Here is a 12,918-nt window from a genome sequence, read left to right on the forward strand (position 1 = left end):
ATAGTGATGCATGAACTCCTGATGCTCCAGCTATGCTGCAGAAAGAAACCTCGTGCATGAGGAGCTGTCAGGGATGGATGTTACAGAGTGTTCCTTAAAGTCAACTTTTGCATCATTGGAGAACCACAAATTCTGTATTCAGGTTTCTGTAAAGTACCAGAGTTTATCGGAGGAGGGCAGGAGCACACCTTTGATGCCTGCAGTCTCCCACAAATGTAATAGAAGAAGAGGAAGAACGGAAATGACGACTGTCTTCATTTCCGTGTTTCAGAGAGTTTATCAACATTACAGACTGATACTGTTACTGAAGAAATGTCCTCAGAGGTTAGAAACGATCGTCCAGGATGAGGACACCAACCGTCAGCGCAGACTGCTGGATCTCAGCCTCAGACCGGAGATAAAGTCACACAGAGCAGGTTTGTAACACTGATGGTCTCAGTGATGTAGGACCTGATCAGAGCTCCGTTTGTACGCTAATAGACTGAAATCAAGGAGCAGCTTTGAGCTGTTTTTGTTTTTTAATAGAAATAACACAAGTGCGTCTCTTTTTTAAACGTAAACTTTTAGCATTAAACATAAAGTGATTAAGCGGATTTACACATTAAAACCACAGCGCGAGTGGGAGGAAGCGTCTCCTCTCTGCGCTGTGCTGCGGTCCACTCTTTGTGCCTCACCCCGCGGCTACACGCGAGTCCTCTGCCGCCTGCAGCGCTCCTCGCCCCGGTCAGCGGGGGGCAGGTGTCCCGCCTCAACTGGTCTTCATATTGGGTGGTGATGCTTGTTTTGAGGAGTAACGGTACAGAAGACACGGTTCGGTTCATTTGCACACATGAGATAGTTATTTCTGAATCAAATCATGGCTTTTGTGACTAAGACAAACGAATTACTTAGAACATCTTTATTCCTCGCAAGTAATAACAACAACAACAAAAAAATAACATTCAATGAACATAAAAACCGCATTTGACTAGAAAACAAATGAAAGTAACTGATCAGTTGATCAGTGTCTACTCGCACATGAGAGGTCAGTTAGTGTTTCACTACTAAAACACAACATTCCTCAGAAAAAAAGCTGACAGAATGATCCTCCTCTGAAGAGATTGATATGAATGAAATTAGTCAGTATCTACATATCACCTTATTATCACCTCGTGCTTATTTTTTCCCCAGTATTATCTCAATAACTGATTTTCAGCAGATCAGGCATGAGACCCTCCCGTTCAGGAGCCGGTGTTGTGCCAAAAACAGAAACAGTTACAGATGGAGAAGTTCTGGAAATCCTCATCAACTCACCCCAGTATCACTATCATCAGACAGAAGTGAGCTTCTCTCGCTCTTCGACTCGTTTCGGACTCTTTTCACAAAGTTTTACAGCCTTTATGAGGAGAACAGTGGTCTTACTAGATAAACCCTGGCCAGACCATTTGAGGCGACTGGGGAGCAAAAATGTAAAATGTTGTGAAATATTTAATTAACACATATTCATTTTTATTCCTAATGTATTGATATGCTTATTTTAATAAAATAGGCCAAAATATAGTGTGTACAAAAGTGTTTTTATACACAAACAGTAGTAGTAGTTATGATGTTAAGAGGCTTAAAACACTCAAATTTATTTTGATCTATTTTTTATTTTTGGTACAGTGACCATGTGATTTTTTCACAGTTCAGTTCACTGAACCATTACACCTCTAATGATGTTTAGATGACATAAATTGTTAGTAAAAAAAATTTTTTTTTACAAAACATTTAAGTCTCCAAAATAGCTGACAGGAGGGAACCAGGACCCACTGCACAAGAATAGGGACTGACAGTGAGTCCAATGATTTCATCCAGATACCTAATGGCAGTCAGGGTATTGTTGCCTAGCCTGTAGAGGTCTGTGCATTCCTCTATGGATAAACCTCCCCTCATGCTGATTGGTGTTACAGGCAGCATAACATTCTGATTGATGATTGTTTAGTCAGACACTCACACCAGCAGCTGCTGGAGGTCATTTTGTAGCTCTGCAGTGCTCATCCTGTTCCTCCTGCACAAAGGAGCAGATCCTGGTCCTGCTGATGGGTTAAGGACCTTCTACGGCCCTGTCCAGCTCTCCTAGAGTAACTGCCTGTCTCCTGGAGTGTCCTCCATCCTCTGAGACTGTGCTGGGAGACACAGCAAACCTTCTGGCAATGGCACGTATTGATGTGCCATCTTGGAGGAGTTAGACTACCTGTGCAGCCTCTGTAGGGTCCAGGTATGACCTCATGCTACCAGCAGTTACACTGACCCTAGCCAAATGCAAAACTAGTGAAAAACACTCAGAAAAGATGAGGAGGGAAAAGACGTGAGTAACCTCGAACTGTAAAACCATTCCAGTTTTGGGGGTTGTCTCTGTTGCCCCTCTAGTGCACCTGTTGGTAATTTCATGTACACCAAAACAGCTGAAACTGATTAAGTCTTTAACGCCAGGCGATTGCCGCTGAAGCGCCGGTTCCCTGCTCTTACTAGTTACGAACAGCTGGTTAAGATGTTGCGTATCAGCGCCTTTTTACCGCAACTCCGCGACTGTTTGTCCTATCAGAAAAATTCAAACGGTTCCTGAAAGCTCAGTATGCACTTCACAGCCATATAGGGGTATTATGGTATTTTTTGCCAGAAGTTTTGAAGTATGCTGTGTCGTGTTCAACACGTTCTGAGGTATAAGGTTAACACACACACACACACACACACACACACCCCCATTACTTAACTGACCAGATCAATATCCCAGAAGTTTAACTGACTTGATGCTAAATTCTGATTTTAAAAAGTGTTCCTTTCAATAACTGGGAAAACATAAAATGGGTTTTGCCAGTCATGGACACCAGCAAGGATGAGCAAATGAAAGAAATTGGCCAAGGTGTATAACTCTACTCTATGTCCTCTATGTATTATGAGTGTTTGTGAATAACCAAAACAGGCTATCAAGTACTAGATTCACACATATAAGCAAAACACAGTACTCATGCACTACTTGCATTCATTGTAACTGTTTTTAAAGAATTCATAAAGTTTGCTCACAGGAAGGAATTACTTAGATTTATCACAACATTGTAATCAGAACTGGAAATGACAGCATTTTGTTATTGCTTTTTATCAGAGGACAGCAGTCCGCCTTTACCCTTTCACATGGTCTTGCAAGCCCAGGACAGTTCAGCCTTTGATTCTTCTTCTGGATCGTGTCTGGTAAGTGATGATGGGAGGGGTTGTCTCATTTGTCATCTGTGAAGTGTTCAGTGCGTTGCTGTTTGGTGTATACTGCAGGTTAACATCAGAACTTTTAAACTGTTAAAAGAAATCATCCAATATGTTTGCTGTGACTGTAACACCCACCACCCTCACCTCTTATTTTTAATAGATTTTTTTCATTTGAATTAATTTTAGTCTCAATAAAATTTTAAGTCTTTAAATTAGGGCTGCAGTGATTCCTCAAGTAACTCAAATAATTTGATTCTAAAAAATCCTCGACACAAATTTGTTGCGAATTTCAGCTTATCTACCAGAACAGATTGCTATAACCACGATTTGCTAGCGGGTGCCACAATTAGCATTAGCGATTGTTTGCTATTGACCCTCTGATCAGCAAGTGAAGAAAAGAGAATTTTGTAGCTGCTCCATCCACCACTGTTTGTTTCACACAGCAAAAAACTGCAGTAAATCTACGGAAGTTAAAATATGCAGATGAACTGTTAATAAAACGTATTTCCTATCCGATTAATCGATGGGATAATCGATAGAATACTCAATTACTAAAATAATCAATAGTTGCATCCCTAAATTAAATAATTTTCTAAGATGATTGAAATTGTGCTATTAACCAAAACAATGGGGATTATAACTTCTGCTATAATTAAGCGGCCTAAACAAGTTTCCATAACATGCTCACAGTGTAGAGCCCTGTATGTTTTCCTGTCATCACATTAGTAACATTTTTCTTGTATCCCTTTGTTCCTCAAGACCTCCCACAGCAACATGAAGTGTGAAGAAGAGGAGAGTCTGGATGACCCACAGGTCTGTAACCAGGAGAGGTACTCCAGTCTGGACCAGCAGGATGCAGAACTTCCACAGATTAAAGAGGAACATGAGGAACTCTGCATCAGTCAGGATGGAGAGCAGCTTGTTGTGAAGCAGGAGGCTGAAGACATCATTGTCTGGACTGGAGAAGAGCAGCTCAAACTGCTGGATAACATCTGGAAACCTGAAATAAACTTGCACAGCGTAGGTATGTAAAACTGTAATGGTCTTTAAAAAAGTCACTCGTGGAGGAACCTAATCGGAGCTTAAAGTTACATTTACTTTTTTATTTATTTATCACAGGATGAATTAAAAGACCAGCTGCAATAAGTAACATTAATACATCTGTTTTAAGCTTAAACTTTGTATCAGTAAAAGGGGAAACTGATTGAAATTCAGACTCTAGAGTTTGGATTTTACTGCAGCATTTTGTCCAGTCTGAATACAGTACTTTACATATTGAACCTAAATAATTTTATTTATATTTTTCTTTTGCTTTGTCTTTATTTTTACTGTTGAAAGTTACTAAAAATTCAATTGGCTAAAACTAAAAGGATCCAGTTGAAGTCTGTTGGTGAGAAGACAGAAACAACTGAAAATGAGATCAGATAGAACTTCATTCTTAATCAAAAGAGCTCACATGATAGTGAATATGTATTTACACATTGAGGTAAGCTGCTTTTTCAATCTTTATCTTCCAAAAGGTATTTCCTCCAAATTCTGAAGATCCTGATTGAGAACTAACAGCTTTTTTTAAATTCTGGCCAAGTTAAGTAGTTGACTCTCTGTCAGGCGGTGACCTCCAGCTCACACTGGGGCTGACTGTAAAGGGATAGAAATGAAAATTAGAACCTCCAACTCTGAGGCCATGGTCCTCATTGTAGCCTGTGTTTCACAAATGTTTTTAATTCATCACAATATTGATAAAAATACTTTTGAATTAGGGTTAGAGCAATTCTGGGGGTATCATTCTATTTAATTTTCATTTATTTATTTATTTAAAGCCATGCTTTTATTTTATGTGTAACTAGGGGTGGGACTCGATTAAAAAAATTAATCTAATTAATTAGAAGCTTTGTAATTAATTAATCGAAATTAATCGCATTTTAATCACATTTAAATATTTAACATGAGAAATATTAATTTAAGTTTGGTTGATGAATGAATCAATATACATAAGCTTAAACTTAAAAATTTTGTTAATTTTCCCACCAGTCTACTACACAGAGGGTGGTCTGTGTAGCGGTCTCCTGAAATTAAAGTTAAGCATCATAACTGGATAGTTTTATTCAACATTAATGTCTCACTTAATATGGTTGGAAATTAATCAATCGCTCAACTGTATTCCTTGAAATGTGTTATGCTTGTTTTAACAACTTATTTTGAATAAAAGATTTACAATTAAACCACAAAAAGGAGAAAAAGTTCGTTCTCCGTTAAACCAGCTGCTTTTACACAGCTGTGCTTTGCACTCACGGTTGCTAGGCGACATGAGTTACGCAGAGGCGAGGGCAGGTGACGCTGATATGAAGGCTAGCTGCTCACTTCCGGCCTTTGCGGTCTTCATGGGCTACGAAGGACCGGTCCTTCGAACGATGCGGCCCCTGAATTTGGACATTGTGCATCGATATAATCTGTATGCCTGGAACTCGTGCACTGAGAAACGTTCCACGGGGCAAAGTGTGATTAAAATGCGTTAAAATTTTTATTCGTTATTTTCCCCGTAATTAATTAATTTAAATTAATGCGCTAAAGTCCCAGCCCTATGTGTAACTAAACATTGCAGGCCACCTGATTTCGGCAAATCTAACATTTGGACTAAAGTGTATCTGAGGCTTTAAAATATATCAGTAAGTTTGAAACTTACTGTTTTTAGTAACATATCTGCCATTATATGCATCTACACCATAATGGTTAGCAGCCAAAAAAGCTACAAGCTTGTACTAAAACAAGTTTGTACAGACACAGAGATAGATATCATTAGCTTCAAAAGTGGGCTGAAGGATGTCCGGAATGGAGATTAGAGGATCTGCAGGGAGAAATAGCAAAGCCAAACAGAATGAGCACAAGGTCGCTACAGGAGACATAAGCGGGAGAAGTTTTAACAGCTCAGATTGTGCATCACATGTATAGATTGGGAGCATATAAACACAGACACTGACAGTTGTAAAGCACAAATTTCTATAATCTGAAACAAAAAAAACTAATGTCTATAATCTGATCATCACAAACATCCAAATATTGAGCTGATCTTTTCTAGTAAGTTTGTCAGAACTCAGCAATCATTTGCATCAGTGCCCAAATAATCTATTTATTTATTAAACACTTTAAATTTCACTGGTATATGAAAGTGACATGCTTACAAAATGGAGACCTGCTAATGATTAAGAGTCTGATATTTTTTCAATTTTTTTTTCTGTCATTGTTGTCCCTTTAGATCTCCCACAAAAACATGACTGTAAGGAGGAGGTTTTTACAGGCCAGCAGGTCTGTAACCAGGAGAGGAACTCAAGTATGAACCAGGAGGACTCAGAACCTCCACAGATTAAAGAGGAAGAGGAGGAACCCAGCACCAGTCAAGGAGAGCAGCTTATACTGAAGCAGAAGACTGATACCTTTATGATGACTCCTGCTTATAAGGAATGTGACCACAGTGGACCAGAACCAAACAGTGAGCAGTTCCTTTCTTGCATCTCTCCTAAATCAGAGAGCCAAGATCAGGAAGAAAGCAAGCATACGGACTCAGGATTGGCTAGAAATGGAGAGCCAAAGAAGAGACCTCAAATAGACAGAAAACATATTAACAGTCAGCCTGTGTCACAGACTCGGCATAAAACTGAAACAAGTAGAAAATCTGTAAAATGTGACATTTGTGGAAAAACTTTTTACTATAAATCTTGCTTGACAAAACATCTAAGAGTTCACACAGGTGAAAAACCCTATTCCTGCAGCACATGTGGGAAAGGATTTAGTCAGATGATAAATTTGAAAAGTCACATCAGAGTCCACACAGGTGAGAAGCCATATTGTTGTAGCACCTGTGGGAAAAGATTTAGTTTCTCATCACCATTCAAAACCCACATTAGAATTCACACAGGTGAGAAGCCACATTCTTGTGGGACTTGTGGGAAAAAATTCTCCAAGAAAGCAGACTTGGAAAGTCACATGAAAATTCACACAGGTGAGAAGCCACATTCTTGTAACACGTGTGGTAAAAGATTCAGGCATATGATAAACTTGAAAATTCACATAAGGATTCACACAGGTGAGAGGCCTTATTCTTGTATGATTTGTGGAAGTAGTTTCAGAAAGAAATCATCACTAGAATGTCATGTCAGAAGTCACACAGGTGAGAAACCTTTTGCTTGTAGCATCTGTGGGAAAGGATTCACTCAGACACCAAACTTAAAAATTCACATGAGAATTCACACAGGTGAGAAACCATATTCTTGTAATACGTGTGGGAAAAGCTTTAGTGTTTCATCAGCATTCAAAAAACATATGCGAATCCACACAGGTGAGAAACCATATTCTTGTAGCACCTGTGGGAAAAGATTTACCCAGAAATCAGGACTGGAAACTCACATCAAAATTCACACAGGTGAGAAGCCGCATTCTTGTAGCACCTGTGGGAAAAGATTTAGTACAATGGTATATTTAAAAATTCACACAAGAAGTCACACAGGTGAGAAGCCATACTCTTGTAGTACGTGTGGGAGAAGATTTAGTGACTTATCAGGATTCAAAAGTCATATGAAAATTCACACAGGCGAGAAGCCACATTCTTGTAGCACCTGTGGGAAAGGATTTATTCAGCTGCAGCACTTGAAAAGACACGTGAGAACTCACACAGGTGAGAAACCATATTCTTGTAGCACCTGTGGGAGGGGATTTAGTGGCTTATCAGGGCTAAAAAGACACATGAAAATCCATACAGGTGAGAAGCCATATTCTTGTAGCACCTGTGGGAAAACATTTAGAGATTTATCAACTTTGAAAACACACATGAGAATTCACACAGGTGAGAAACCATATTCATGTGGGACCTGCGGGAAAAGTTTCATTCAAATGATACACTTGAAAAATCACATGCGAATTCACACAGGTGAGAAGCCATATAAGTGTAGCACCTGTGGGAAAAGATTCCGTCATATTACAAACATGAAGTCTCACATGACAATTCACATGACAAGAAGTTAAAAGTTCTATACTTGAAAAGTATGAAAGAGCTGGTTCATAGTTGGTAATGCCCACACTGGTGAAATAACAAATCACTATAACGCTTGTGGGAAAAGATGACCAGGTCTTTGTGGGATATTTTATTTCCAGAACACTATATAACTGTAATGATTGTGCACTGCATTTACTGTCTTATGATGTAGGGGAAAGTAAGGGATTTGTCTGAATTGATAGTTTTTGTTTTAGGCTGTAGAAATGACAAGCAGATATAGATTAACTTGTTTTACTGAACAGGTTTGTTATAGAAAAACAAGCTTATATATTTTTTGTCACCTGTTGCTCTGTATAGCAAACATTTAATTCCTCTTTAGAGGTTTTAATGCACAAGATTAAAAGCAAGAAAGTGCCACACATAAGGCAAAAAAAAAAATGTCATTATGGACTCGAGGAACTCCATGTGTTGTGTTGTTCACTTAGATGAAAGTTAAAATTCAGTATGTGCTGAAGGGTTATGAGTTTTATAACATTTAAATAAAGATGTATTTGAAACAATTTTTCTGAGTTGTAATCTAAAAAGAAACAACACAGTGCTCTGTGGTATTTTACATGTTTCTTTGTTCCTGATATTGTTTTATACAAATTCAGAAGCTGATTTTTTTTTACTAAACTGGGTAAAGACGTCTGTCTGTTATAGTTCCTGTTTAGCTGTTCTAGCTGCATGGCTTTTATGAGACACACACAAGATGTTCATGTAGTGTAGTTGTAGGTTTAAAGTATATAAAAATGTGAAAGTAAATAAGTTTTTATGTTTTTCAAAGCATTTTCATAATTAAATCAGCCATTATTCATATTTAATTTTAAGTACATTTTCCCTTATTAACTTACTGTTTGATTTGCTGTCTGGTATTAAATATCTTTAATCTACACTGATTGTTGTTTAGTCTACATTGTTGTGATAGCTAAATAATATTGTTTCTGAATGTGATTTTTTTTTATTATTATATATGTGTTTTTCCATAAAGCTTACCTCCACACCCCGACGATAATCACTCAATTCACTCAGATTTGGGGCGCTGGAAAATATTCAGTCCATTATTTCCTTTTTTATAGGGATAACAGACAGAGTGGTGAGAAACCTGTAAGGACGTGGACTGAAGTTGTCTTCGACTCCTGTATTTGACCATATCAGGCAAATTTTTCAGTATAAAGTTGTGTGTAATTTAATCTTTTGTCTGGTTGCTCAACTGGGAAAACAAAATGGCTTGATCAGAGGCTCATGCAGGAATCAACCTAATCGCAAATGACCAATAACTCCAGTGAGGTGAGTCCGCTGAGCTGGTTTACTGCATGCCTTTATTCTAGTCATTGATTTTTGTAAAACTGGGTTTTTTTTGGGAGGAAGCATTGGGCATATTTTTTTTGTTTTCCGGTCAACAATGTTAACAAAGGAAGAATCCTTATGTATCTTATAATGGGCCTACATGGAGCCCTTCAGTTAATCCTCTTTCTGAAACAAAACATTTTAGCTCTTTAAGGGCACCCTCCTTTTATGCCAAATTTCCTCTGATTGGCTACCCCTCACAAAAAGGTTTTAAACTGAGGGTGGATGGGGCTTCTGTGCACACTGCCACAGCTGTGTGCCTGACATTACCAATAAGAACCCCTCTCAGTGACATGACCAATAGGAGAAAAAAATGAAACAACAGTGGCATTCTGTCAGGGTAAACAAGGTAAACAGTCCTTGCCCGGTAAAATCTCAAAGCAGATATAAATTAAAATCTAACAAAGTGACCGCAATCCCTTCTTAAATCTCAAACAGTATTCTGTCACAAAACTTCTCACCTGTTTGCATCCATTCCTTAAATTATTGCCATCTTGTGGCAGTGGCCAGTTGGCTATTGTCCTTGGAAGTGGGCTTGAATCTAATTCTGATCAGAATCAGTAGCAATCTTATAATTTTATATAATGTACGACTGTAGATTAAACAGAATAAAAGTATTTAGACTGAGCTGGAAACATTTGCAGCAGTAATAGTGAACACTTTTCTGCAAAAATAATTACTTAAAATTTTGATAATTCAAACACAATTTGGCAATATTAGCTTATGTGTTTTAGAGTGTTTGACAGTGTGATATTGCTACTTTACAGTAAGTAGTTTCCCCATGCTGCAGCACTACACAAGGACATGAGGGTGGAAAAGAGGGAAAGTCTGAGGACATCTGGTGGAGAGCTCAAGGATGGCAGGTCTGGACAGAGAAATGCAGAGGGCTGGTGATGAGAGTATAGCTGTGTTGACCTTTGACCACGTGAGTGCTCCCCACGCAGCATGCTTGCACTGTGCTTTGCTCGACACAGCGAGAAACTTATTGCATGGTGCAAACCATAAAAAAAAGAATAAGTTTCAAAGCGCAGCACAGTGCATGCCACTTCCTATATGAAAAGACCTTTAAATGTTATATGATTAATTTACTTGAATCCAAAAATGATAACCCCTTTTGAACAACCAACACTGTACATATGACTGCTTTTATATTTCAGGGACTACACTTTAGACAAAATTAGTCACAAGAAGTTTTAATCAAATTTGTGTTGACATCTTACAATACATGACCTACACTATGAAGAAACAGTAGAAAGACTAAATCAACAGGACGGGGTGATACTCAAGTTTAATCTTCATTAAAAATAAATATCACACAAAAACCCATGTCCATAAAAACAAGTTGTGTCTTGTGTGTCTTTTTTTAACCTTTATTTTACCAGGTAAAATGTATGAGAGCCAGTTCTCATTTACATTTTTTCAGTTTTTAAAATTAAATTTTTGGCCAAAAAAAAAAAAAAAAAAAAAAAAAAAAGGTATCAAAAAGAACAATAAAGACAAAACAACAAGCATGTCAAATTAAAACATATTTAAAACTAGTCTGAACTTGGTAGTATTCTCTTATTTTTCACCTTGGTCATGGAATAACCTTCAGAGCACATTAACCCTTTAACACAGAACCAACAAGTTTGAAAAGGAGTGCAGGGTTTTAGCCAGCGGTTGATTGCCCGGCACTGCGCCATGCTGAGGTTCTCTTGTGCCGGGCTGAGAATTTCACCGGTTCACTATTGGAACCATTCTATCACTGCAATGAGCAAGCGGGCGCGCACCTCACACACACACACCACCCCATCGCCAATACCAGACTGATTTTTTTGTCTCTGGTTAGATTACTGCACAATAGTATTATTTCACCACAATTTGCAATCTACCACCGGGCACGGCCGGTTTTCAATTCAATTCAATTCAATTTTATTTATATAGCGCCAAATCACAACAAACTGTCGCCTCAAGGCGCTTTGTATTGTGGGTAAAGACCCTACAATAATACAGAGAAAACCCAAAAGTCAAAACGACCCCCTATGAGCAAGCACTTGGCGACAGTGGAAAGGAAAAACTCCCTTTTAACAGGAAGAAACCTCCAGCAGAACCAGGCTCAGGGAGGGGCAGTCATCTGCCGCGACCGGTTGGGCTGAGGGGAGAGAAAGACATGCTGTGGAAGAGAGCCAGAGATTAATATCAATTAATGATTAAATGCAGAGTGGAGTATAAACAAAGTAAATAAGGTGAATGAGAAACAGTGCATTATGTGAACCCCCCAGCAGACTAGGCCTATAGCAGCATAACTAAGGGATGGTTCAGGGTCACCTGATCCAGCCCTAACTATAAGCTTTATCATAAAGGAAAGTTTTAAGCCTAATCTTAAAAATAGAGAGGGTGTCTGTCTCCCGAATCCAAGCTGGAAGCTGGTTCCACAGAAGAGGCGCCTGAAAGCTGAAGGCTCTGCCTCCCATTCTACTCTTAAGTATCCTAGGAACCACAAGTAAGCCAGCAGTCTGAGAGCGAAGTGCTCTGTTGGGGTGATATGGTACTATGAGGTCTTTGAGATAAGATGGTGCCTGATTATTCAAGACCTTGTATGTGAGGAGAAGAATTTTAAATTCTATTGTAGATTTAACAGGGAGCCAATGAAGAGAAGCCAATATGGGAGAAATCTGCTCTCTCTTTCTAGTCCCTGTCAGTACTCTAGCTGCAGCATTTTGGATCAGCTGAAGGCTTTTCAGGGAGCTTTTAGGACAGCCTGATAATAATGAATTACAATAATCCAGCCTAGAAGTAATAAATGCATGAATGAGCTTTTCAGCATCACTCTGAGAAAGGATGTTTCTAATTTTAGAAATATTGCGCAAATGCAAAAAAGCGGTCCTACATATTTGTTTAATATGTGCATTGAAGGACAAATCCTGGTCAAAAATGACTCCAAGATTTCTCACAGTGTTACTGGAGGCCAAAGTAATGCCATCCAGAGTAAGTATCTGGTTAGACACCATGTTTCTAAGATTTGTGGGGCCGAGAACAAGAATTTCAGTTTTATCTGAATTTAGAAGCAGGAAATTAGAGGTCATCCAGGCCTTAATATCTTTAAGACATTCCTGCAGTTTAAATAATTGATGTGTGTCATCTGGCTTCATTGATAGGTAAAGCTGAGTATCATCTGCATAACAATGAAAATTGATGCAGTGCTTTCTAATAATACTGCCTAAGGGAAGCATGTATAATGTAAATAAAATTGGTCCTAGCACAGAACCCTGTGGAACTCCATAATTAACCTTAGTGTGTGAAGAAGACTCCCCATTTACATGAACAAATTGGAGTCTATG

The 12,918-nt window shown here is 38.6% G+C and overlaps 1 protein-coding gene across 1 annotated transcript; it reads left to right on the forward strand.

Annotated features, from left to right (window-relative positions):
- The first annotated feature begins 268 nt into the window (after window positions 1-268).
- Window positions 269-9,117, forward strand: LOC115795812 (zinc finger protein 2 homolog). The gene is made up of 4 exons (XM_030751913.1): window positions 269-416; window positions 3,125-3,210; window positions 3,982-4,246; window positions 6,476-9,117. The coding sequence occupies exons 2-4, from the start codon at window positions 3,154-3,156 to the stop codon at window positions 8,236-8,238; spliced, it is 2,085 nt and encodes a 694-aa protein (XP_030607773.1). The 5' UTR covers window positions 269-416; window positions 3,125-3,153; the 3' UTR covers window positions 8,239-9,117.
- Window positions 9,118-12,918: the final 3,801 nt, after the last annotated feature.

The sequence above is a fragment of the Archocentrus centrarchus genome, chromosome 17 (assembly GCF_007364275.1).
Source record: "Archocentrus centrarchus isolate MPI-CPG fArcCen1 chromosome 17, fArcCen1, whole genome shotgun sequence".
In the NCBI taxonomy this organism is placed as follows: Eukaryota; Metazoa; Chordata; class Actinopteri; order Cichliformes; family Cichlidae; genus Archocentrus; species Archocentrus centrarchus.